This window comes from Panthera uncia, chromosome D1, assembly GCF_023721935.1.
Source record: "Panthera uncia isolate 11264 chromosome D1, Puncia_PCG_1.0, whole genome shotgun sequence".
Taxonomy (NCBI): Eukaryota; Metazoa; Chordata; class Mammalia; order Carnivora; family Felidae; genus Panthera; species Panthera uncia.
In genome coordinates, this window is record NC_064808.1 from 45,541,712 (window position 1) to 45,569,236 (window position 27,525).

Sequence of the window (27,525 nt, forward strand, 5' to 3'; positions counted from 1 at the left end):
GCTTGCTTTTTCCACATAGCACAAACTCAATGTCTGACATCATAGTATACACCCATTTATGTATCTATGTATCGCCTTACTGGTCTTTGAGCTCCTTGAGGGAAGGGAGCTTGGTTTTACTCTCTGAGCAGTGATTGGCACAGAGAGATATTCAGTAGTATTTGAATGGGTGAGTGCCCAGGCAACATGATGTGTCTCCCTTGAGCCAGAGTTCACCATGTCTTGTGAAAGGTCCATGTCCTACAGTACCTGAGTCAGACAGCAGTGGTTTGGATCCAGGCTTTACCACTAGCAGTGTGATACTGGGCTCAGCTATATAGTGAGGTCCATAATGGTTCTCTCCTCCTAGGTCGTGGGCATGGGGACTTAGTGTGGTCAGTTGCAGAAAGGGCTTAATATGGTGCCTGGGGCATATGTATAACACCCAAGATATCTGAGCTCTAAAAATGTTTCCAGACACCATGGCCAAGATGGGGGTGGGCTGAGGGAGTGTGGCTCACATGGCTTTCGCTGACCCCAAGGAAGCAGCAGATGGTTGTAAGGAAGCCTGGTATGCAGCAAGAAGGCCACTTAGGGAAAGGGTGACACGTTTCCCATTGTTACTTCATTTACCCTCTTGGGAACTGGGCCTTCAGAGGTTCTCAGGAAGGTCAGAAGTGAACTTGAGGAGGGGAGCTGACAAAGCCTGTCTTCCGACCTGCCCCAGGCCTGTGGGGTTGAGTCTGGCCCTGCCATTCATGAGCTCTATGACTTCAGGAAAGAGTCTTAGTGTCCTCAGCCTCCATTTCCTTATATTAACAATGGCCACACTACTACTTAATGTGCGGGCTCCCATGAGGATTGAGTGGGACAATGCACGTGAAACAAGCCCTGTGAACCCACATGTCCACCGTGCATCAGGAACCACATGCTGAAAGTTCAGAAAGTATGTTCTAGACAAAGAGTGACTTTTTAATTCCTATGTGATTGTGAGGTCTAACAGCAGCACCACGGGGTTTTTCTGGGTATTTTCCAGAAGGATCCTCAAACCTTAGTCTAAGGTCTTCTGTTCCAGGTGCTATTCAGCCAACCAACAACCCTCCCCTAATGGCCAGGCTCTGGCTGGACTCTGGATACAAGGATGAGGAAGACCCTATCTCCTTCCTCAAGGAGCTCATAGCCAGGTGGGACATTCAGTACATTAGCACCATAAAGGAGACAGGGCCAAAGGGCTGAGAGAATTAAAGAGAAAGAGTCCCAAAGTCTTCCTGGAGAGGTTTAAATCTTGGTCATTAGAAAGCATTGAGCCAGGACAGCATTTATTCATTCATTCATTCTTGTAAACATATTTATTAAAACAAAACAGGGGCGCCCGGGTGGCTCAGTCGGTTAAGCATCCGACAGTTGATTTAGGCTCAGGTCACGATCTCACAGTTTGTGAGATCGAGCCCCGTGTCGGGCTCTGCACAGACAGTGGAGCCTGCTTGAGATTCTCTCTCTCCCTCCCTCCCTGCCCCTCCCCTCTCTCTCAAAATAAATAAATAAACATTAAAACAAAACAAAACAAACGAACACCAAAGTATCCCTACCATGTGCCAGGCACGGTGAGTGCCCAAAGCCAGGACCATGTAGCAGAGCAGCAGGTGCGGCCACAGCTCTGGCCTAACCACTTGGGAGTGCACAGCTGACTTCCCATTGCCCGCACCTGCAGCTCTTCACCTGGGGGCTTTCTCCAAAGCCAGGGAAGGTTTCTCTGCCATGCACAGAGCAGGCTGGGTGGGCTGGGAACTAATGCGCCCCCAGAGCAGCCCTCAACAGTGCCTGCTGGGAGTTGGTATATGAATACCCAGGCCTCTTCTTCCTAGCTTCGTTATGTTCATTTGTAAAATGGGCCTAAGGGCAGAAAAGGTCCCTGCCTCCCAGGGGTGCTGTGAATGAGAGCAGAGATAGGAGAGGCTTCCTTTAGGTTTTTGTCTGCTTTAAATTGCAAAGTGAGACTGAAGGGCCAGCACAGAGCCATCAGGTGCTTGTTCAATACACCCTCCCACCGTTACTCCTGAAGGCGAGAAATGTGTTAAGAACGTGGACTCTAGGGCTAGACTGCCAAACCCGGCATGTTGGCTCTACCACTCGCTAACCATTTGAACTTGGACAGATCACCCTGTTTATGCCTCAGTTTTTCATCCATACATTGGGTTATCAGTAGTACTTACCTAATAGAGTTTCTCTGAGGGTTCAGTGACTTAATACACATAAAGCTCTTAGGAGTCCTGGCACACAGGAATGTCCTCATAAGGGGCTGTTCAGTTAATGGATGACAGGCTAGGGTAGGAAGGGGGTTGAGGATCAAATATGAAGTGGCCCCTGAGGAGAAGCAGCAGTGCCCTGGGCCTAGGGAAGCCTCAGGGCAATTTGCTGTAGGCCGGGCTTTCCCAAACAATGGAGGGTGCCTGCTTCTAGGCCAGGCACTTCCTTTGAAAGGGAGGAAGGGAGGGACCCCTGAGGGGCTCGATTAGTTAAGTATCCAACTCTTGATTTTGGCTCAGAGTCGTGATCTCACATTTCATGAGATCAAGCCCCCCATCGGGCTCTGTGCTGACAGCATGGAGCCTGCTTGGGATTCTCTCTCTGCCTCTTCCCTGCTCATGCTCACTTGCACGTGCTCTCTCTCTCTCAAAACAAATAAACATTAAAAAAAAAAAAAAGAATGGGAACAAAGGAGTTCAGACTAATGAGCATACAAGAACACCACTCATTAAGTACTTACAGCATGTCAGGCATTGTCTCACAGAACCCTCCAGCCACTGCAAGAAGTAGATAACATCCTTTCCATCTCAAAGATGAGGAAATTGAGGCTCAGAGAGGTTAAGTCCCATGCCCAAAGTCACACAGCTGATAGATGGCCACAACTGGGAATTAAATTGTAGTTTCTCTCTCTTCTGAGTCCCTGCTCTTTGTGCTCCCTGTGACATCTTTTTATAAAGAAACAAAAACCCAAGGGCTGAGAGCAGAGCACTTGGGGTCTGCCTTGTCATGCACCCCTTCATGGGATTCTTCCCTTTGAGAAAAGATTGCCCAAAGATGTTCAGTGAGCTGAGGAAAATAACACCCAGCTTCCTGATCTGACAAGCACCAACAGTGGATAGGCTGTAAATATGCGTGCAAAGCCCACTGGGTCTCCTGGGTCATGAATCAGCCAGGCTGAGGCTGCTGGTCACACAGCCTAAGCAACGGTGATTTGCAGAAGCGCAGAGCTGACTTACAACCTTTGGGAGCCTTAGCTCTCCCCCTGGAGGACACTCAGGGCTGTGCCGCAGGACTTGGACCTCGAGGCCTGTCGTTGGTCCTCACTGGTGTCCTGGAACACATCAGTGTTTTCAGCGCCCTGTGTCTGTGTTCCAAGGAGAAAACAATCCCTCCTTTCCCCTAGCCTTTCCTCTAGTTGGAGAGCTGCAGATCAAGGAAGACTTCCAAAAGAGTCTCAGCTGGGCCAGATGGGGCAGGAGGAATGTTCCAGGGAGAGGAAGCAGTTAATGCAAAGGTACTGTGGCCCCACTGAGTCTGGCATGTTTGGGAATGTGACTTGAGTGTAGAGCCTTATGGAGGCTAAGCAAGTGGGAACCAGGACCTTCATTCAACCCTGCAGGCCAACAGCGATGGGGCTGGAGTACGGGCCTGGGGGGAGGCTGTTCCTCTGGCATTTATAGAAGCTTAGACTTCCAAGGTCTCAGGATCATGGGTGTCAGTATCCAAGAATCACAGACTTTAGAGATCTCAGACTCTTGAAATTTGGGACTCCTCACAAGCTCTTGTGCTCTCCGTCATGAGATTTTGGATCAGGTTTCTGAGTTGGGCAGCACTCAGAAATCTTCAAGTCTTGCACAAAAGGAGAATTTAGTACCAGAATTCCAGTTGGCCTCTGGCTTAACTGCCAACGGCAACCGAACATTCCCAAATGCCCACACTGGACCTGGCCCCTCTGGAATCTCCTTTGTGTGCTGGGACACCAGCAGGGCCTGTTCCCGGCTCAGATTTAACCTGCTGTTACAGGCTGGATGCCAGCATTTCCTGGGGCTTTGAGGTCTTGGTGGTTCCCTCCCCTGAAGTTCACAGCAAGGGCCCTGCCCAGTGCTCCTGAGCGGTGGGGTGGGGTGGGGTGGGGTGGGGGTGGGGGTTGCTGGAGCTGGAACAGTGGCCAATCCACTCTGCCTGGGTGCAGCTGACATTAATCACCCATCATGGCATTTTTAATAAGTCCTGGGATTCCTGCTGAAAATCATCCTAGGAGCAGGAGTATTTTATGCCTTGAAAGTAATATCATAGCATTTGGGCCACTGCCCCACCTTTACTTTATGTGACTTTCCATCTCCACAGCCCCAGGCAAGCTGGCTCTTGTCCAAGGTCATTTAGTCTGCGAAGACAACTGATTTCTATTAGTCCATTATTCTTGTTTTCATCCTCTGAATTACTCATGGTGGATGAATAGAAAATTGGTGGAACAGAGTGCCTGTAGCTCAGGCCCCTGGCGGCGGGGAGGCGGGGAGAAAGAGCTGGATTCTCTTCCCGGTCATGCTGTTACCAGCTGTGCGACCTTGGGCAAGTCTGAGGGTGTCTGGAGCAAAGAGGGCGCGAGCATTCAGAAGCACCCCCCCCCCCCTTGGAACTGGAGGGTGCTACAGCATGGACCAGTACCCCATGGTGAACACCCAGATTGGTTCAGGCAGCCTTCTGTCCTTGGCCCTTTACTGCGTTTCCCAGCACAACTGTGCCTGAATAGTGCCCGATTGTGAATTCCAAAGGTGAGTAAGGTGTGCTCTAGGAAAGTCAAACCCAGGCCCTCTCCCCTCATTTGTTGGTCTTGCTTGCTCAGGGATTTTTATCCCAGAGAAATTGGATTTGTGTGTGAATACTCTACCAACTCTCCAGTCAAAAGGAAGCTGAGTTGGGCAGTCTAATCCCTTCCCTTGGGCACTAAGGATACACAGTAGTGAGAAGAGGATATTTTCTTTCCGAATTGAATCAGTGATCACAGAATGCTATTGAGGGAGGCCTGAGGCATGTGGCTCCTTTGGTTGGCTGTGGGGCAGAGTAGCAAACAGCAGTCATTAGAGTCAGACTGATGGGAGTTTGAACTCCCCTGCTCATGCTCTACCATCTGTGTCATCAGGGGCATGTCACTGAAAGTCTGTTCCTTGAGTTTTCTCTTGTGTCATTTGAAGATAATCACGTGTGGGATTAAGAACATGGTTTGCATCCCCGTCCCAACGGCTTCCAGCCCTGGGACACTGAGCAAATCCCTCCACCTCTGTGTGCTCAGAGTGCCTAATGCATGGACTGTGGGTATAATACGTCACACCTCAAGTAGGTATCATAGTTGTTGAGAGTACAGAATGGGAAACATACGAAGTGGATTTGGAACAGTACTTGGCACGTGGTGAGCTCTAAATAAACATTAGCTATAAATGTCATTGTTTGTAGGGTGGTAGTGAGATTTCAATTAGATGAGTATCTTGACTAATGTATAGTACTTCATACGTGCTGAATATATAATTGCTGGGTGAAAGAATGAAGACCGGGATGGGTAGATGTAAAACACCGAGCCCATCATACATTAAACTGGGAGACGCACCCACAGAACTGCAGCCTTTCTGGCTGGGCATTTGAACCAGTGATCTGGGGCTGACCTGGATTATCACCAGCTGATCGTGTATACCCTTCCCCAACGCTGCATGCACAACTCTCCCCAATTCAGGGTCAATGGCATCACTAAGAGCTTGAAATCAGTTATGGTGTTTATACCACAGATGCTGGAAAATGTTACAAATCCAGTTTTTGGGGGGGGGGGTTGGATTTAAAAATTTTTGTTTATTTATTTTGAAAGAGCATGCAAACACATGAGGACAGGAGGGGCAGAGAGGGAATCCCCAGCAGGCTCTGTGCTGTTTTTGTTTGCTATTGTTGAGACAGAAAGAGAGACAGAGAAAGATGAAGGGAGGGAGTCGGGGGGGGGGGGGGGCGTGGGGGGTGGGCAGCAATGATTTGCACCCAACACATTCTTGACTGGCCAGGGGACCATTTTTTACACCTGGCACCGCCATCTTCAGAAAGCAGTTCTGACCACTTTATTGCAGCACACAGGATCTTTGGGAAAATAAGTCATTTTGGAGCAGATAAGAAAGTGTTAGTGGATGTTGAAAGCCTGGCTTTGGAGACCCCACTAAGTGGGGAATGCATATTTTTTGTGGGTTTGGTGGTTACTAATGCCTGGCTATGACATGAAAGAATACACCCAGAAACAGATGGTTGGGTCTTTTGGGTGGTAATCCTGGGGATTTCTGTAACTTGCCAAGAATGAATTAATGCTTGGAGCCTCCCAGGAAGATTGTGACACTAAGGCTGGACCCTCCAGCTGTATTTTAAATGCCATATGTGGGTCTCCGAGGTGGAGCCTTTCCCCAAGTCCCGAGTAAGGAAAACCATTTAAGGCCATTCCAAATCTACTTCAGTAGCAATTGACTTTGAAGAAGTACGGCAATTAAAGGAGCTGGACAGAAATTCAGCTAAGTGTAGTGGACAGAGGAAGAAGAAATGCATGCAAGAATTTGTAAACTGCCCAGAATGTGAAGGCTTGTCCGAAGGATCTTAAAGAGACAGGAAGGCATAAAGCAAGGCTGCTAGGCTCTATTTTAGGATCACCGCTGTCCAAGCCCGGCTCACCATCATTCATCAGCAGGCCTCTCTGGATTCTTTGTGGGGGTGGGGGTGGGCAGCATCTATACTTCTTTTTTAGCTCTTTAGATAAGCAGATGATCAGCTAGGTTTGACAACCATGGCATCCCAATGAATAATCTCTCTTTTAAAATGTGTTGACATATCATTTGTGTTTCGATGGCCCTAAATGGCTTTAGAGGAAAGTCGCTTAATCTTGATCTGAGGAAGACCAGCTACTGTTCGCTCTTGGAAGAATAAACAGAAATGTGCTGTGCTTTTAATCTTTAAATTAGCACTATTGGAGACTAGCAATTATTAGCACTTCTCAGCAGGGGTGTGCACGCTCCCCTCCCAGGCACTGGAGTGGGGGTAGCTACTCCCATCTAGGCTGGGTTTCGGGGACAGCACTGAGCTAGGGAGGAAGGCAGGGCTGGCTCATGTGAACCTGTGGGGCTGGGCAAGAGGGACAAAAGGCAGTGCCCTCTGCAAAGGGCAGCTGGGGAACTTCAGGGGACAGTCCAACGAATGAGATCGAAAGATGGACACACAGAGAAATGAAAACCAACTGGGCAATGAAGGGCCTGTCACTGAAGGTCCCAACATGGAGCCCAGGGGTTTGGAAAAATGAAGAGGGAATTATCTGGGCATGTACTGGGGGAGGCTTTCTCAGACAGAGTCTGAAGCCTTCTGTGAAGGGCTGGAGCCACACACATTGCAGAGAAGGCTCCTTTTCCCCCCTGTAACAAAACCGGTCTTATTTCGGTTACCAGGCTCAGCTGCCCATCAGAATCTCACTGGGAGCTTGTATGAAATTCACAGTCTCTGGTCCCTGATATACCAAATCAGACTCTGCGTAGTGTGGTACTCTGGAGCCTGGGTTTCTACCAAGATGATTTTTTTTTAATGTTTATTTTTGAGACAGAGACAGCATGAACAGGGGAGGGGCAGAGAGAGAGGGAGACACATAATCTGAAACAGGCACCAGGCTGTCAGCACAGAGCCTGATGGGGGGCTTGAACTCACAGACCGTGAGATCATGACCTGAGCCGAAGTCGGGTGCTTAACCGACTGAGCCACCCAGGCGCCCCTCTACCAAGCTGATTCTTGCACAGGCCAGTTTTTATCCTAGAGAGGCAGTATGGAGAGTAAAGAGCATGAACTCTGGGTACAGCTCGGTCAGACTGAAATGCCGGACTTCACCATGTACTGCCTGGGTCACACTGTGCCTTCATTTCCTTGTCTTCAAAATAGAACATTAATAGTAACCACGTCATAGGGTTGTCAAAGGCTTAAATGAGATAATATATGCTAAGTGTAAAATGCCTGGTACATCATTATTACTATTATTTCCTTTATTGAATATTAGCCAGTTAATGCAGAGATACAGGGGTAGAGGGACTTAAGTCATCGTACATATATACATACATCCACATCATATACATTGGGCAAGGGTTGAAAATTCATATGCTGGTGGGGACCATAGTGTCATGGAGAATGTATGGCTTCTTAGTTTGGGTTCCCACAGAAGCAGACGCTGAAACAGGCATTGGGGTCGAGTCATTTGTCATATAGATGACTTCCGGAAACCGTGAGGAGAGAGTGTGGTGTGAGGGCAGAGAGAAAAGTCAACACCGCGGACTTCACAAACAAGCTACCGCTATGGCCTCAGGCCCAATCCCACTGGGAACCACCCAGAGACTGTACAACCTGCCTCAGCTTTGTCTCACCGGGGGGTGAGGAAGCAGGGAGGGACTCATTTCCTAAGGCTGCTGTATCAAAGTAGCGTCAGTCTCAGTGGCCTAAACAACAGAAATTGTCTCAGTTCTGGAAGCTGGATGTGCAAGATCAAGGCGTCCACAGGGCTGTGATGATGGCAAATCTGTTCCATGTCTCTCCCTTACCTTCTAGGGTTTCCCGGCAGTCTTTGGTGCTCCCTGACTCAGAGATGAATCACTCCAATCTATGGCTTTGTCATCACATGGCATTCTCCCTGTGTGTCTCTGTCTTCATATGGCCATCTTCGTGTAAGGACACCCATCATATTGGATTCGGGTCTCCCCTAGTCCAGTATAACCGGATCTTAGCTACTTACTTCTGCAATGGCCCTATTTCCAAATAAAGCCATATACTAAGGTATTGGTGGGTAGGACTTCAACATATGAATGGGGGCAGAGGGAGGACGCAATTCACCCCATAACAGATATTCATCCCCTGAGTCCTACCCCTAATGGATTGAGAGCTGTCTGTAGATAGGCTGAGTACAGGTGGGCAGAGAAAGCCCTCAGGCAGAGAGAGGATGGCCAGCAGTGTGTCTGGGAAGGTGGGTGCCAAGGAAATGTGGGCAGGAGCATTAGACCATCCATAGTTGGGAGCATTAGGCCGCTTCTGAGTGTGCACCCTGTGAGGACTACTCAGACGGCACCCATGAAGGTGGCCAGTGGACAACACCCGTCACAGCACCCTTCTAAAGTGGCAGTTCCAGCCCAACTCCAGTTAGCACCCAGCAGGAGTGCTTTGCAGGACAAAGGAATACGTCTCTGAGCAGATGCAGCCCTGGGAACGCCAGTTTTGAAAACTTTGCAGGAGTCCAGGCTCAGATTTCCACGGTGAGGCCTCCTCCATCATTGAGAGCCACATGAGGTTTCTCAGACTTGGCACCGTTGACATTTTGAACTGGATAATTCTTTCTTGCAGAGGGCTGCCCTGTGCCCGGTAGGATATTTAGCAGATCCACGCCCAGGAGCACCCTTCCAGTTGGGACACTCAAAACAGTCTCCAGACATTGCCAGATATCCCCTCACGGGGGTGGGAGTGTAACGAAATCGCTCCCCATTGAGAACCACTGGGCTATAGGAAAGTAACAGCAGGGAGATCTTGTAGCTTCAGCCCATGCCTCTCTGACTTGCCACCAACTGCACCAGGAACTGCTTCTCAGGCCCAGGAGGCCTGTCCTTTAAGAGGCTTTGGTGTCTGTGAGCCCTGAATCCATTTCTGAGATTCTTTTTCAAAAATCTCAACCTTTTTCTCCCTCCTTCTCTCTCTGCCTGTTCCCTCCCTCTCTCTGTCTTTCTCTCTCTCCATCCCTCTCTCTCTCCCTGTCTCTCCCCCGCTGTCTCTACCTCCTCCCCCTACTCTCTGTCTCCCAATGAAGTAGGTTGCATGCCTTTTTCATCCAGCAGAATGGAAGTTCCATAAGGACTATCTGGTTCACAGCTCTTGCCACAGCAGCTAGTGAGAGCTCGGTATTTGCCAAATGAATGGGTGGGTGGCTCTCCCGTCACTCCTACTTCCCCCAAACCTAGGACAGACATGGAAAGTGGTCATCTGAGCATCGAGGGTAGGATGAGGACCACGTTCCTCCTGGGCAAGGCTGGACAGGCCGTTTTGCAAAGATGCCTATGCAGCTGCCCTCTGAAGAGAGAAGGCCCGTTGGGCATCAATTTCCTGATCCTTTATTTTCCTTTATGCCAGAGATAAAGAGTATCTCATTAGGTCTTCAAATCAGATTAACAGCCATTAGTACCAGACTTCTTCTGCTCAGCCTGCATTTTGTTTCTTTTGGGATGACCCTGTGAAGCTAATTGCTTTTTACAGGAACAGCACGGGGGCATATACAGGGAGGGAAGAAAGGGCTCTGTTTGACCAGGCTGGTGAAGTCCGCATTTTTATGTGGCTTGCAAGTCTGAAGGAGGGAGAGCAAGCAAGCAGGCTGCACTCAGCAGGGCTCTGAGGGGAGGCACCACATGGGGATGGTGGAGAGTGGCCCGTGCCCTCCCCAGAGGGGATGGCATTTGATGAGCATGGCTTCCGGGAGTGCTGACTCACAGAGGTCGTTCAGATGTCAACAGAGTAGGGATTTGCAGGCAGCAGGGGAGGGCTGGAGGAGCAACAGAAGAGGGATGACACCTGGCCCCATGCAGGGTGCAGATTGTATTTCTCTGTCCACGCTGGCTATCGACAACTCCACCATTGATTCTAAATCTGGCAAAGTCGCAGAGAGCAGACTCCCCACCTCGTCTTTGCCCAACACATTAAAACAAATGTGACCTACAGCCTCCTCCTTCTTTCCATAATTATGCTCCTGCCCTGCTCTACCAAGACACTTTGTTAAAAGTTATTTGTAGATATTTCAAGAAATAGTTAAAGGTAGCTCACACGGGGGGGAAAAAAAGTAAAATAATGCAGACTTTAGAAGTTGAAAATCAAATCTTTTGCAAAGGTAGAGAAGCAAGAATGCTGAACCCCGTGATTAGGCATTAGATTTTTTTCTCTGAGCTTCCTGGCAGCCTTGGCAAAAAGGTAACTATGCAGGGTTATGTATTTGTGTGTAGGTATAAAGAAAATATATTTTTTGAACTAAGTTCTGAGAGGCATTTGTCATATATATATTATATATTACATATAATATATAATAGGCAGTATCTTGGGCCATGGTTTCCTAGCAAACGCAGAAGTGCTTTTGAGATAGTTCTTTCTCTCTTTGGCAACGTAAAAGTTGAAGGAAAACATGAATACCTAATTAGGTAAAGACACTTTGCAAAGACTATGAGCCAATATTGTCTGGAGTATTTCAGGACTGTTTTGATTTTTGATAGCAGCTGTTTGGTCAGGACTAAGGGAATGCTCTCTTCGAATCAGTAGCCAATGTTTGGGATGCAACGGGCTGAGAACAGAATTTCCCTCTAGCTAGTCCACCAGAAACTTTTATCCTACTTCCGTTAACAGGGAGCAGAGGCACGAAGGGGCCAGCAGCTCCTACAAGAAGCAAAGCCTTCTTGTCTCTTGCTGCCACCTTCTAAGTGGCTCTTCTCTGTGTGTGTCTGGCTCTTCACATTTCCTGTGCATCAGGAGTTCACAATCTTACCCAAACCTCAGCACCACACCAGAATAACAGAGCCTGTTTTGTTAGCCTCTGTGTATAACAAACCATCCCAGAAGTAAGTTGGCTTAAAACAGCAACCATTCACTGACTCTCAGTTCTGCAACAAGGCAGCTTGTCTCTGTTCTATGGGGTGTCAGCTGGGTTCCCCCAACCCCGCGTTTGCAATCAGCAGAAGGATCTGAGATGGCCTCACTCACTGTCTGGGCCTTGGTGGGGTAGCCTAAATTAATGGGGGCTCACTGGGCCTCTCAAGCTCAAGGAGGCTGTCTCAGGCTTCCTTACTTAAGGCAGCCAGACAAAACAATGAAAGTTCAAGCTGCAAGGCCTCCAGAGGCCTAGGGCCTAGGCCCACCACCAGCTCACATCCCTCCCCCCTGCATCCTCTTGCCCTATGGTCAGCCTGGATTCAGCCTGTGAGATGGCTACACAAGGACGTGAATTCAGGAAGGGGGGATTCATGGAGGATCACAGGGTGGCAGTCATCCACAGCCCCATCCCATCAATAAACCCAACAACAGGAGGCAGTGGTTCTCAGCCAAGGGGTGGGGAGGGACAGAAGGGGACAGGTATGTCCTCCCTGGGGGTGGAGAAGGGTGTCATTTGGTACTAGCTCTGTTCTCACTCCAAGTTCCTGGACTCAGCCCTTAACTGCCACTATCAAAAGCCCAAATACCAGGCTTTACGAGTTCTACTTAAAATTTTTGAAAAGGATATATGAGAGGTGGACCTTTGAAGAGATGGAACAGTCAGTGTTTTAAGAGGCCTCCTGGAAGCCACACCTGTAGACCTTGTAAGCACGGGGCACATTGAGCTATGCCGCTCTATGGCCGACTTCCTGACACTTGCAGACGGCGGCATCCCCAGGCCTCCCCAGCCAGCTGTGTGGTTGGAGATCTCGAGGTCATTTTCACATCAGCTAAAGTGAGAGATATGGCATGTGAATGGCAGCCCGAAAGTCAGCTGAATTTTCTCCAGGATGGAATGAGAACACCTGACTGACCAGCCTCATTGGCCCTAACTCCGCACAAGGGTCACTCTGTGTAAAAGGATGAGTCGAATGACAATAAAGGCCATATGCTAATCACTCTTGCAGAAGCAGGAAAGCTGGAGGGCTTGATAACAAAGCCATTGGATAACAGAATCAGGGAAGAACATACTCTGACTTCAGAGAAACGGTGTAAATCTTTAAAAAGATGGAATAAAAGCAGACTAAACATAAGATCCTAATGGTTTGGCTCAGAGCATGCATACACACACACACACAGGCACACACACATGCATGCATCCACATGTGTATGCATCTGTGAAGAAACGAGATGAAGGAAGCCTGACTTAGCAGCAACATGTGAAAAGGATGTGTCATTGTCTGTTCCCAAGAAGCTCAATTTGAGTCAAAAGTAGGCCAAAATTTTTTTTTTTTTTTAATTTTTTTTCAACATTTTTTATTTATTTTTGGGACAGAGAGAGACAGAGCATGAACGGGGGAGGGGCAGAGAGAGAGGGAGACACAGAATCGGAAACAGGCTCCAGGCTCCGAGCCATCAGCCCAGAGCCTGACGCGGGGCTCGAACCCACGGACCGCGAGATCGTGACCTGGCTGAAGTCGGACGCTTAACCGACTGCGCCACCCAGGCGCCCCTAAAGTAGGCCAAAATTAATGAGACCTTCAACTATATGAATAGGGGTATAGATTCTAGAATAAAGGAGGTGATTAGTTCATTCTATTCTGTATAGCCCAATTTATTCCATAAGTATTAGGCCAATTTCTAGGTGCATAATTTAAGTGTTAGAGAAAAACTAACAGATTTAGAGGAAAGCTGAGCATGATAAAAGAACCTGAACTCACCAGACGTGAGGAAGTATACAGAGGCACTGAAGACATTTGACCTAGAGAAATCCTCAGCAAGGACTTAAGGATGGCATTTTACTCCAAGTGGTTGTCATGTGGAAGAGGGCTTTGATTCGCCCCCTTTGGCCCCTAAGTAAATCTTGAACCAGTGAGTGAAAGGTAGAAGCACCCTGGCATTTGGGGGGCAAAAGGAAGAAGAACAACATTGGATATTTAGAATGGCCCAGTAAGGAATGGACTGTGTATTTCTGGTCACTGCAGGGGCCGGATGATCATTCATCAGGATAGACAGAGGCGATTCAAATCTTAGATGGGTAATTGGTTCAAAAGGAACATTAAAATCCTGTGCAACTAACTCTGAGGTCTTGGGATTCATGGGGATTTGCCCAAGTTCACAGAGCAAGCTGATAGCTGTGTAGCACCTGCGTTTCCTGCCTCCCTTTAAGCATTCCTGCCTCTGATGCCCAGTTTCCTCACCTCCATGATGATCACTCGAGCAGGGATGCCTAGGGATGACATCCTACCCATCCAGCCAGCCCTGTTTGTTTGGCCACCATCATGTGTAAAAAGATCTGAAATCGATGTCTATAGGAGGGCACACCAGTTCTGGCAGTAGCCGGCATGCCCCGAGACCTGCCCTGACCATGAGGTCCCTGCACGTGTTCCCATCTCCTGCTTGGCTGCCAGGGCTTTGCTGCTTATGGACTTCTAACCTAGATTCAGGGCAGAGCAGGAAGAGGTGGTCCTGGACCAGAGCACATGAAGAAGGATTTGCGGCTCCTTCTTCCTTTAAAACTCCCAATGTGATGGACCCGAGGAAGGAGGGAAAGGAGCTTTTTTTTTTTTTTTTTTTTTTTTTTTTTAGCATCTACAATGTGCTGTACATTTTTCTCACATGTCAATCCCATTTAATCCTCATAACAACTATATTAGTTTCCTAGAGCTGCTGTATGAATACCACAAACTGGGAGGCTTGGAACAATAGAAATTTATTGTCTCACAGTTCTGGAGTCCAAAACCAAGTCCAAATCGAGCAGGGCCATGCCCCCTCTGAAGGTGATAGAGAGGGATCTGTTCCAGGCCTCTCTCCTAGCTTCTGGTGCCCTCAGATGGTCCTTGGCTTGTAGGTAACCATCTTCTCTTTATGTCTCCTTACTTATCTTCCTTCTTTGCACCTCTCTGTCCAAATTTCCTCCTTTTATAAGAACACCAGTCATGGGAGTCATGATCTTGACTCGGTTAAAGCTGCAAAGACCCTGCTTCCAAATAAGGTTATATTCTAAGGTACTAGAGGCTAGGCTTCAGCGTATCTTTTTGCTGATCCCTAACAGTCCATCCTGTGGTTCCCCAAAATCCGTGTCCTTACCACACGCGAAATACATCCACCACCATCCACCACATCCTCACAGACATCAACAACTCGTTGAGGAACAGGCCTAGGATCATAACGCTCCTACCTGGAAAGCAGACTTAAATTGCATCAATGCTGCCTCCAAATACCACCCTCTTTCCACTACACAGGGCTGCTGCTCTGGGGCACGCCTGCCAGGCACCAGGCACTGTGCTGGCCGCCTCCTGCCCTTTTCTCACGGCAGGCTGCTTGTCTGGCAGGACCCCAGACTGGGCACCAAGGGACACGGAGCTCCTGCTGTCCTCTGATGAGGATGAGGCTCAGCCCAATGGGTCTGTCATACGGCATGGGCAGGCTGCGCAGGTAGGAGGAGGACTCCTGCCAGGGCGGTCCTGGAGAACACAGGCAAAGGGTGGAAATCGAGTGCTGGGGAGGTGCAGTGATGGCAGGTGGGAGAATGCAGCCCACTAGGGTCATTTTGGGAAAAGGAGTGTCACAGGCTGTTGCCTAAACTGCTGTGGAAAACTCAATGAGCGTGGCTGCCGTGCCGTCTCTGGCTGAGGGGCGAGGGGACCGCAGGACCCATTTACATTTACGAAATAGCAGGGGAATCAGATGCTTAGCCAGGCACCGGCAGGCGGCAAACCAATGCCAACTGCTCACAGGGCAGAATGCCTGGTCGTCCACTTCCCAGAAGGATGGAGATCCAGGCAGGAACGGGTCCCGGGCTGTAATCTTCGCAGATGGAAGCTTTCTTTGGGCATTAGGGGAGAACCAGTGGAGGGCACTGGGGAAGAAAGAGGCCACTGAGCTGATGAGAAGAATACGGCTTTTGAAGTCATTAGACCCGGCTTAAAACCAGCCTGTGCCACTCGCAAGCTGCATGGCATTGGACAAATTGAGAAACCCTTCTGAGCCCCATTTTCCCATGGGCTTGTTGTGAAGATTAAATAGACAGTATGTGTGAAGCATGTGACCCTGTGCAAGTTGCCGGGCTCAGTAAAAATTGTTTTCGCCTCTATTTTTCCCTTCAAAGCTGAGCGGCCCTGGCCATCCTGGGGAACATTAAGGAGACCTGGGGAGGGAAATGGACCCTCCAGCCTCTCACCTAAAAGGGTGAATGTTTTCATCACCCCTCCCCCCCTCATGCTAACGATGCATTTTCTCCCTTCCAGAGGAGCTGAAGGAGAAGCTGACAGAGTACGTAAACAAGGTGAATGGCCAGAAGCCGGGCTTCATCAAGGTCGTGCGCCACAGCAAGCAGGAAGGCCTCATCCGCTCCAGAGTCAGCGGCTGGAGGGTGGCCACCGCCCCCGTAGTGGCACTCTTTGATGCCCATGTGGAGTTCAATGTGGGCTGGTAAGTGCCCATCAGGAGAGGAGGAGAAGTCCCAGTGTGGTCCAGGGCTTTGGCTCAAATGAGTGCAAAGCATGCTCGGATCTCAGTCCTAGTGCGGGAAAGGAGAGAATTCTTGAAACAGATGAGATCTGGATGTGTGACTGACATAGGCCACCAGGCTGGCCCTTCAGGGTGGGGGAGAGTCAGGGGCCAACAGGTCAATACACAGTGTCTAAAGGGTATGGTGACATCAGGTGTGACTCTGGCTAGTGTCTTCCTCTAGGAGACAGGATCTGGGAGAGGGTAAATACTAAGGGCAAAGGCTTAGAATTCCAGCCCAGCTCAGGACAGGGCTACAACTGCTGGGTGAGGGACAGCTGGACCAGACATGAAGCAGACAGTGGTGAGAAGAGGCTAGGGTAGCTTGATGTTATCACGGGTGGCCTGGGCTCCCCCAAATGCCAACCCAGACATAGCATAGAATCTCAGATTCTTCCTATTGGTGAAACTGTGTCTTAGAAAACCTTTCTTTCTCTGGTCAGGGATGCTCAGGTGCTGCGTGGGGCAAGAGAAAAGGCATATGGACTCAGTGGCTACAGCCAATCAGGGATAGGACATTGACATCCCTGCAGGGCCAGGGGGGGTGTGCTGTGGCTGGCCCCGTGTGTGGCTTAGTAGAGACCCAGGGTGAGGAGGGCCCTTTAGCAGGAAGGAGCTGCCGGGCATGCACACAGCATGACTAGATTTGGGCATACTTTTATATAACAGGCCCAAATTAAGGCTGCAATGAAGCTGTTTTTTATAGTTGAAGTCCCTGCTTGCCATTTGTGACTATTTAAAAAGCATTTTCACTGGATTTATGGCCAGAAGAGGAGAGGGACACTTACTATTTCAAGCTGATTTGAATAAACAATTACGCAACAAATGCATTATTAATAAGAAGCTCATCATTCCTGTCTGCAAACACTTTATGCACCTGGTGCCCATGGGGGCCTCCTGGCTGCCTGGAAGTCCTACCCCCCGCCTCTCCTTGGGCAGTGGAGGGCGTGTGGGATGGGGTGGAAGGACTGAAGCAGCATCAAGTAAGTTTCTTCTCACCTCCATGCTTCTGCCACTGTCATCTGCCTTTTCCTCCTGGTTGATACACTGAATTTTAGCAAAATCAAAGCCTGAGTTGAAAGCTTCCCATAGAACCTCAGATCTCCTCCTCTCTTCTTTCTTGGGTCTTGATTTTTTTTTTTCTAGTAGAAAAAGGGAAAGCAAGCAGACACAAGTATCTAAGGCACTAAGAATCTCTCAGCTCAGCCCCAGACAAGCTGCAGGAGTGCCCAGGCCTCTTGCCAACCCACAAGTCTAGGGAGAGGGGTGGAGGTTAAATAGGGACTCCTTCCCTGGGGGCAGAACAGCGCTCGGGGAGCAGATGGCCAGGTGTTTTGTTCATTTTCCTGCAGGGGTGGGGGGAGGAAGGAGCTCTAGGGGTCGCCAGCTGGACACCTTGGAAGCAGTTACCGTCCTTCCCCTCCTCTCGCTCAGGGCTGAACCTGTGCTCACCCGCATAAAGGAGAACCGGAAGCGGATCATCTCCCCCTCCTTTGACAACATCAAATATGACAACTTTGAGATAGAAGAGTACCCGCTGGCCGCCCAGGGCTTTGACTGGGAGCTGTGGTGTCGTTACCTGAACCCTCCCAAGGCCTGGTGGAAGCTGGAGAATTCGACCGCCCCAATCAGGTAAAGCATCCTTCCCTGTGGCTCTCTCTGCCTTGTCTTCCAGGCAGGGACTCGCCTCCCAGCTCAACCTTGTTCCCCAAACTCCAGCCCCACTGTGGGATGATGGGGTGGGGCCGGAAGGGAATTACAGATGAGCCCTTCCAAAAGGACTATGGCACCAGCATCCATTCGGAGGCTCAGAGTTATTCATTTGCACACATGGTGATGGGACACCCACCGGGTACCAGCTGTGGTGCCGGGTGCTGGGGATCCAGAGGGATTAAGACTCAGTTCCTGCCCCCAAAAGCCTGAAGTCTAGTGAAAACAGACAAAATAATTGGAAGAACAAATTGTTGCTGGAGGAAACTGCATGGAAAGTGGGGAGAATCTTTTTCAGAGACTAACATTTGCACTTGTTTTTAAGTGCATAGAGGAGATTGCCAGCTGGGGCGGGGACCTTCGTACGTGAAGAAGCAGAGTGAGTTTGTGGACACAGAGGAGGTTTAAAGGGACCTTTGGGAGGAGGACCATGAGGAGGCAGCCTCAGGCAATGAGGCTGGAGGGGCAGAGAGGCAAGACCAGACCTCACAGCGCCTTGTATGCCTTACTGATATTCAAGTTAATCCCGTAGGACTCAGTCAAAAGTGGCTTCAAACTGCATTTTAAAGATTCCGAACTCTTTCTGCCTTTGCCACTGCCTTCACAGACACCCAAATGACTCCACTGTGCAGCCTCTGTTCCATGGGTCAGGACTCCTGAAACAGTCACCCCACCAGCCCTTATTTCTGTCTGGTTAATCACAGATCAGGTGCCTTTATGCTCTCTGCAAAGTCCTGCTCGTTAAACACACAGATGGCACCAGAGGTGGCCTAGGGGACAATTCTTGGAATGAAAGAGGAGATTAGAAACTGATGTTGCTTTGTATTACATGAGGGAGAAAGATTATGAAAAATTTAATTGAAAGTGGGTGGTTAATATCTGAGATCACATCTTTCCTTGCCAGAAAACAAACCATAGTCCTATTTATAACAAGGTGAAAGAGAACCACATAGCTTTCCTGCAGTTACCCACCTGCAGTTTCCCTGTTACCCACCTGTTAGCCCCTGCCACAATTTTGTGTTGTTAAATATATGTTTGGAGGTCACTGTGTGCAAGGGTCTCTTACACACACAGTCTCATTTGCTCCTCATTATAACCTTTTGACAGCTCATTGGGCCATCCCTGTTTCACAAGATGAGGACAGCCCATAAGATGGACAAAGGAGAATGTCCCTGCCACACAGGCTGTGGGCAGTGGAGCCAGGATCCAAACCTAGGTTGGCTAGATTCCACATCTAGTTGTCATCCACATAGATTCCCACTGTTGAGCTCATAACTGCCATGGTTGAATTCTGCCCGTAGGTGAGCTGAATGCTACTGGAAGGAAGTATACTGTCATACATGGAGTGTTCTTGCAGAAGACTGCACTGATATCCGCTGCTTTGTTCTGCTCATCTTGAAATGTGTCAGCCTGGTCATAGTAAACCTAATTCTAGGTCCTTGACAAAGAATAGGATCTCAAAGTTTTCATTACCTAACTTTTGTCAAAAACTTGGCTGAGAGAAAATTATAGTCATGGAAGGTTTTTGGAAAAACAATACTGACTTAATCCTAGATGAATACAACCTCATAGAAAACTGTGGGTTATACAAATATACCTTGCCCACTTTGGCTCCTATTTCCTTGGAACTGTACATCAGTGCTTTGTCCATATGACGTAAGCTATCAAAAGAGCTCAGAGGTATCTTCTATTGCATTCTAAAGTGACATTTTTGAGATGGTTGTTCACTATGTCCCAGAGTGACCTCTAAGAATACTGACATGAGAAATTTCTTTCAAACTGACTGCTACTCAAAGAAAATCTTGTTATCCTCGAGGAATTAGTGTGATATTTTCACATGGGAGCAATACATCTTATTCCTAAGACATGTTTGTTCATTTTCACGTTGGCTGCCAGGAAGCGCAGTGCCAGTTTTGTGGGTCTACTTTAATTTTTTTTAAGTTTATTTATTTTTGAGAGAGAGACAGAGAGAGTGAGCGAGGGAGGGTCAGAGAGAGAGGGAGAGAATCCCAAGCAGGCTCCACTGCCAGCACGGAACCCGATGTGGGGCTCGAACCCACAAACCGTGAGATCATGACCTGAGCCAAAATCAAGAGTCGGATGCTTTACCAACTGAGCCACTCAGGTGCCCCCATGGGTCTACTTTAAAACCTTTGAAGGAGGACCTAACACTGTACATGCATCCTGACTAGCTCCTAATTTGTTGTGAACTCTTGGTCTTTTCAGACATTTATGTATTTTGTATTTCAATGTATTGGACATTTTTTTCATAAGCTCTTTCTGATCTTTTTTGGGAATGAGGTAAGGTAGAAATCAATAACACTTCCAGGCTGACTGGGTCTACTTCATACCCTAGCTGGTTAATAAGTAATAGACTGCCTGAGGTGGCCTGCGCTCATTCCACAGTAATTGTTTTAGATTCTGCTGTTTCCCTGAGTGGGTTCGGCCAAATGGGGAAGACCCCTTCCTGCAGGTCTTGGAGCACCATGTGGAAATACTCAACATTTCAGGAACGTCGAGGGAAAGGTTGAGACCTCACTCTGCTCACTCTTCTGGACTGATGTTTTTAAATCACCGTGAATTCATGGAGGGGATTCTCCAGGCTTCTTCATTGTACAAGTGCATCTTTTTAAATTATTTTTAAAGTAACAATTCTGTCCCACAAGTTTTCAAGGTTTTACATTATTTAATTTAATCCTTATGAGGCTCTAGTTGATTCTATTTCATGGATATGGAATCGGAGGCTCAGAGAGGCTAGGGAACTTTTCTCAGTGACACACAGCCAGGAGGGAATTTTTCCCATAGCACACACCTCCAAGGCCAGGGTCAAAGCATCCTCCACTACAGCAGGATCTCCGCCTGCTTTAGGAGTAGTGGATTGAAGTAGATTGTCCTCCCTGGCTTCCTGTGGTCTGTGGAAGGTGAGCCCATCCAGAACAAAATGCTGTGATTTAAAAGGAGGGGGGCCAGGGACCCGAAGGCACCAGTCCCTGCCTGAGCAGCCTCCTGCATCAACACTGTCTAAAGAAATGGCCTGCAAAATAGCTGTTTCTCCACCTTGATGAGTTTCCAATTTCAAAGATGGGTCCATTTGCATGTGACTGACAGTTTTCTCATCACTGAGGATTCATCATTTCTCTTTTTCTTTCTCTTCCCCTCCAAATCCTTCAGCCACCAGCTGATAAGATGCTATATACAAGGGCTAGAAATGGTAGCAGTGTGCAGTGGAACAATTCAAAGTCATTTGTGTAAGCTAATGCTCTCAGCAGAGAGGCAGTCCACATGTGCTCATGCTGATTCTCCTAATACGAATCACTCCTAGCAAAGTCCTGTGCTTCAGTGAGTGCCTTTACACGGCCTATGAACCCTGAGCCCACACTGTCACTAAGGAAAGACCTTCCAGCTCCTGGACCAATTGGCTCAGGCCTAAGACCCAATTGCTCAGGCCTAAGACCCAGGCCATGTACTAAACCCTACCTGTTGGTTATCTCCCTCCAGTGTCCCACAGGCACCTTCAGATCTGTTTTCCCAGTAGGGAATGCTTCTTCCTTCTGAAGCCAGCTTCTCCATGGCCCACATGGATGGGTGGTCCCCACTCCACCATCATGCAAACCACAAAGCCAGCGGGCATCCAGAGTCCTCCCACCCTCTCTCTCTCTCTCTCTCTCTCACCCGTTCACCTGTTTCTAAGTTCTGTTGATTTACATTAACATGTGTCCTTAAACTGTCTGCCCATTCCTGATACACTGGTCAAGGGCCTCATCATTTCTCACAGGACATAGCAACAAGCTTCCCAACTGGATTCCTCCGTTTTCACCCTATCACCCCACAGCTGCTGCAGGATTCCTTTTAAAGCACAGATCTGTTTGTTCTCCATATTTAAGAGTCTGGGTGGGTTTTTTGTTTGTTTTTGTTTTTTCGGGGGGGGGGCTCTCTTTTTCTTTGTTCTTTTGTTTCTTAAATTCCATGTATGAGTGAAATCATATGGTATCTGTCTTTCTCTGGCTGACTTATTTCTGCTCCTACCAAAGTCGGATTAAAATTCCTCACTGACACTCCTCTACCTCCAGATAAAATGCAAATCATTTACCGTGCTGTCCAAAGCCCCAGGTAATCTTTCTAAGTGAACCAAGGTTAACACGCAGGACCCAAGTTGGGGAAGGGTGAGGGAGGTAGCATGGGTACCCAGGTAGAAACAAGACTGGTTGTGCAGCTCAGAGCTCAGGCATCGGGGAAGCTACAAAAGCAGACATGCAGCCTGGGCCCGCAGACTGAGTACTCGGTTTCTGGGCTAACACACCATGCAAGTGCCACCTGGAATGATGGCAGGCCCTGAGGTGGGGAGCTACCCACGGCCACCTTGAGGAAACAGCCTCTCTACAGCCTCTGGTGAAGGTGAGCGTGGGAGGGGCCCGCAGAGAACAAGGCCCACTCCAGCTCAGCAGCAAAAGAAGGAAGAGGAACAGATCCTTCTGGTAGGAAGGCACCACCGCTCTGACTCCTCTGGCAGCCCCTCTGCTAACTGCTGGCCCATCTCTCCTCACCCCTGTAGGAGCCCTGCCCTCATTGGCTGCTTTATTGTGGACCGGCAGTACTTCCAGGAGATCGGCTTACTGGACGAGGGCATGGAGGTCTACGGAGGCGAGAATGTCGAGCTGGGGATCAGGGTAAGCAAGGTTTCTCACCCAGAGGGCTTGGCTCAGCTCCCCAAAAGGTGAATGAGCCTAGGAGGTGGAGAAATGGGGCTCCAGGTTGCTGACTGTCTAGTCCTTAACCTTACTTCGTGTGTGTGATCAGGGCTGCTTGAGGACGGGATAGAGACACAAGAGGGGACCTATAGAATTTGCAGGAAGAAAAGGACTTCAGAAACTGCTTTGGCTAGAGCCGGGGACATGGGAGAATAGAGCTCCCAACTATGGGAACAACCTCTTTGTTAAGACCGAACATAGGCTCCTCAGGGCTGAGCAGAAGTGTGCTCCAGGAAGAGACCTGCATGCATCAAGGGTGGCTGTACCAGAGTGACCCTTAGACTCACCTCCCCTTGGAATTTCTCACTCTCATATTCTCTGCCTCCTCCACAGCAGTCCAGAGAACTTTCCTAAAGACTTTATCAAGAGAGAGCTCCAGGGAAATAAAACTCGTGGGCTCTAAAGAGCAAAACACAGCCAGGCTCACTCCATTCTGTTTTCTGATGTCACCATGTGCTGGTCAGACACTCAGACCTATTCAGACCACTCTTCAGAGGTAGCCACCATCCTTCCCCGAAATAGAGGGTCTTTTGCAGCTATTGACATATGGTGTGAATGCACAATAGGCATCATTTTAATTTCTCATCCCATGGGAATATTTCCTCGGCTCCGGCTCTTTTTCCTGGGCCCATGAAAAGATAACTCCAAAATGATACCTCCCCCATCATGTCTGAGGGACACATTCGGTGCCCTGGTGGTTGGCAAGAATGTAATAATGGAGACAATGAAGGACCTCATCCTAGAGGGAAGCCCACCTTTCTGTCTAGGCCGTGGTCCTACCCTCACAAAAGAAAAACAATATTCAAGCTGTGGCTTATCCCTACAGTGGTCCCCATTGTCCTCTCCATGGGCATTGTAATTGAAGCAGCCTGACACATCCATGTGGGACAGCCCTTGGAGAGGACCTTGTTTCTGCTAGAGTTAATGGCCATCGTCCAAGATATTCCTCATCACTGCCAGCTCTCCATGCAAACCACCCCAGCATCCAGCTCATTCCTACTAATGACCCACTCTTGGCCTTGTGGCTTCAGTGTCTGTATTTCCAGTTCTCAGTCAGGACTCCAGCTTGGACACACCCTCCTCTTACCTCTAACTTCCTTAGTCCTCCCACCCCCACTGGGCAAGTCATCTGACCCTGAACAGACCTTGCCCTGCCCTGAAGGGAGACTGGGCATCTCTGCTGAGCATCTCACAACATCTGCAATGGTCTGACCAGCACTGTGTGGGCTTGACTTACTGCCCAGCCTTAATCCTAAGGCTCTGACGACTGGCAACAGGAGCAGCCTATCTGCAGCTGAGCTTAGAAAACACTTCTAGACACTTGAATTCACTGAAATCCAGAGAGATTGCTTTGAAGGCAGTCAAAATGCATGGGCTTCGTAGGGAGCTAATATATTCATAGAGGACAGCGCCTGCGTTATCACCCTCCCTCCTCCAGCTCTCCCTACATCAGTCGTTTATTCACCATTTGTGTCCTCACCATCTCAGTTCCGCACCACTCCTAAATAAATGGTCGTCCCCAAACATACTATTTTTCACAAGGAGCTGCTGCCAGGAATTGGCGGAGCAGGTGGGGCCCCCTCCAGTATGTGTGCTCTCCGGGTGGAGATGCTTGAGGACTCAGAGAGGAAGTAGATGTGTGAGGTCTTCCCAGAGACTGAGCTCACATGTATGTGGGACAGTCGTGGGGTGGTGGGAGGCTTCTGGGTTTTCCTCGCCCAGATTATAAAGCTGTTCTGGAGTGTGGGCTTGGGTGAGGCTTTCAAAAAGTGTTTAAATTAGGGGGGTTTGTGTTCAGGGTGTAAAACGTTGCCTGGCTTTTCTTCTTCTCCGTCTCTTCCCTCCCACTTGACAGAGACGAAATGTCATTGTAGTTGAAGGAAAGGTGTTTTTAAAAGCACGGACTGGGGGCGCCTGGGTGGCTCAGTCGGTTAAGCGTCCAACTTCACCTCGGGTCACGATCTCACGGTTCGTGAGTTCGAGCCCCGCGTCGGGCTCTGTGCTGACAGCTCAGAGCCTGGAGCCTGTTTCAGATTCTGTGTCTCCCTCTCTCTGACCCTCCCCTGTTCATGCTCTGTCTCTCTCTGTGTCAAAAATAAACATTAAAAAAAATAATAAAAATAAAATAAAAAAATAAAAAAATAAAAGCACGGACTGAACGGCCTGTTGGCCGACAGAGCTGAGAACAGAAGGAGAGGCTAGTTCATTTGAATTCCAGTTACCCGTCCCCCGCCACTGCCAAAATAGATTTTAATGTTTTGTGTGGTTATTAGTGTCTTCCTTTCATGTATTAGGAGTTCGCATCCCAGTGCCTCACTTTCATCATCTGGGATCTCTACAGGAGTGTTTGTAAAAAGGAGAGATGTTGCTTTTCTCATTTCTTTGATTCAAAGGCAACATATTCAAAGTCCTTGCCCATTTGGAACACAGAAAGAGTTGTTTGCACAATTATTTGCTACCTGCTCTGGCACCTAACCATGCCATCCATCTATATCCCTAAAAAGTAGTTGTTATTATAATACCCCTTTTATTCAGATGAGAAAATTGTGAAATTAAAGAGTTTACATGTGTTCTCAAAGTCATATAGCTTAGAAGAGGTAGAGAAAAGATTTAACCCCAGATCTTTATGATTAGAAAGCCTAGATAGATATTCCATAGTGAGGGAGGCCTGGGTAGCTCAACTGGTTAAGCGTCCAATTCTTGATTTCAGCTAAGGTCATGATCTTATGGTTTGTAAGATCAAGCCCCATGTCAGGCTCTTTGCTGAGCTGAGTGTGGAGCCTGCTTAAGATTCTCTCTCTCCCTCTCACTCTCTGCCCCTTCCCCACTCGTCCATGCATGATAGCTCTCTCTCAAAATAAATTTTTTTTAAAAGATATACCACAGTGATCTAGGGATAAAAGTCTTTTGAGCATACCCCCAAAAGTATTACAGTGTCCATGCAGTAATTTCCTTCTACTCTATTCAGTCATATCTACTGAATGCCTTTTTCTTTTTTTGTATTTGTTTCCAATAATGCCCCCTTTTTTTTCTGATTTCTAATTCCACAACTCAGTGGGAAAAAAAAGAAGGGAGTTACTGTGGGCAAGCAGATGAAAACAAGCAATAAGAGCTGACACAGAATAAAAGGCAGAAAGATTGTATAGGCGATGGCTATAAAGATGCTAAAGTATAAGTAGAAAGCATTCAAGAAGTGGTAAGGAATTAGAAATTGTTAGCGACACTCATAAATTCAATGGACTCCCCTCAAAAATATGTTGAAGTTCTAACCCTCTGTACCTGTGAATATGATCTCATTTGGAAATAGGTCTTTGCCAATGTAATCAGGTGAACATGAGGTCATACTGGGTTGTGGTGGCCCTAATCCAATATGACTGGTGGTTTTGGAAGGGATATTTGGACACAGATAGGCACAGAGGGAGGATGACGACCACGTGAAGATAGAAGCACGGATTGGAGTAATGTCAGGGAATGCCTGGGGCCACCAGAAGCTGGAAGAGGCAAGGAAGGATCCTGTCCTAAGGCTTTGGAGAGAGTATGGCCCTGTCAATGCCTGTTTTCAGACTTCTAGCCTCCAGAGCTATGAGAGAATAAATCTGTGGTTTTAGGAGATCCAACTTGTGCTTTGTTATAACACAAGGAAATTAAAGTGTGAGTGAAAATAGGTAGGAACCTAGAGAAAGTCTGCATCTACTATATTTGAAGAACCTGGTGACTTTAGGTTTATGATTTCTCAATTTCACAGAGTACAGAGGACATTATACAAAGCCTAAGGGTTTCCCAGCTTGAAGAGTCTAATAAAATAACCCCCCAGCCCCGACCTCACCTCCCATAAAACTGGTCACTCCAAAGGCCTATTAGCTCAGTATAAAGATGAGCTAGAAATACTCCCATCCTCACCCCCAGTGATAGAGTGAAAATTGCCTATCTCAATTTTCTGCTGGGAAGAGAGGAAGAATTCTCCTCTGTGAGTTTCTCCCTTGGATTTATAACATAAAATCAAAATACTTCATGATCCAGAAAAATCTCAAGAGTAGAATTTAACTTAAAGTTGTTGGAAGTTCTTAAGCATCTGCAAAAATGTATACAAACCCTCTCTGGGGAAAGACCCTTTTAACCCAGGCCATAAAACTTCCCACAGCCAGAGTTTCAAGGAATAGGAGTTCATCTTTTTTAAAAAACCACAAATGAACAAGGGGAAAAGAAAGCGCCAAGAGCAAACACCAGCAAAAGCATTGGACAGCCAAATTTGTTCTATAAAATCTTCAAGTATTGACTTTATCAGACTCAGGGTATGAAACAAGTTGTATACTAGTTTTAAATAAATCGGAAATTGGAGATATAAATAAGAAGAAAGAGACTATGAACAAGACTCATCATATTGGGATAAAAATAGAATTTTAAACATAAATATAAAAATGGAAATTAAAAGTTTAATGGGTGGATTAAATCATGCAGATGGATATTATTAAAGAAAAAAATAGTAAACTGGGAAATATACCTAAAAAGATTATTCAAAATCATCCCAGGAGTACAAAGAAGAAAATACGAAAAAAAAAAAAAAAAAAAAAAGATTGAAAGACAGGTAGAATTGAGGGGAAAGATCTAATATCTTAGAATTCCAGAAGGAGATAATAAAAAGTGAGGATTAGGCAAAAGCAATTATTTTAAGAGATAATGACTAAGAATGTACCCAAGCTGGTAAAAGACACCAGCCCTCAGATTCAGGAAGTCGGCCTGTCCAAAGTAAGATAAATACAAATATATCCACACTTAGACATGCCATAGTGAATGCCAGAAACAAAGAGATCTGTTAGCAGCCAGAGAAAAAAGATAGACTACTGAAAAATTAATGATA

The 27,525-nt window shown here is 47.8% G+C and overlaps 1 protein-coding gene across 1 annotated transcript in view; it reads left to right on the top strand.

Moving 5' to 3' along the window:
• Window positions 1-27,525, top strand: part of GALNT18 (polypeptide N-acetylgalactosaminyltransferase 18) — a 351,293-nt gene that overhangs the window by 234,878 nt on the left and 88,890 nt on the right. The window contains exons 4-6 of the mRNA XM_049649955.1: window positions 15,948-16,131; window positions 17,644-17,841; window positions 22,472-22,586. Coding sequence (XP_049505912.1) covers window positions 15,948-16,131; window positions 17,644-17,841; window positions 22,472-22,586 — 497 coding nt within the window. The remainder of the gene's footprint in view (window positions 1-15,947; window positions 16,132-17,643; window positions 17,842-22,471; window positions 22,587-27,525) is intronic.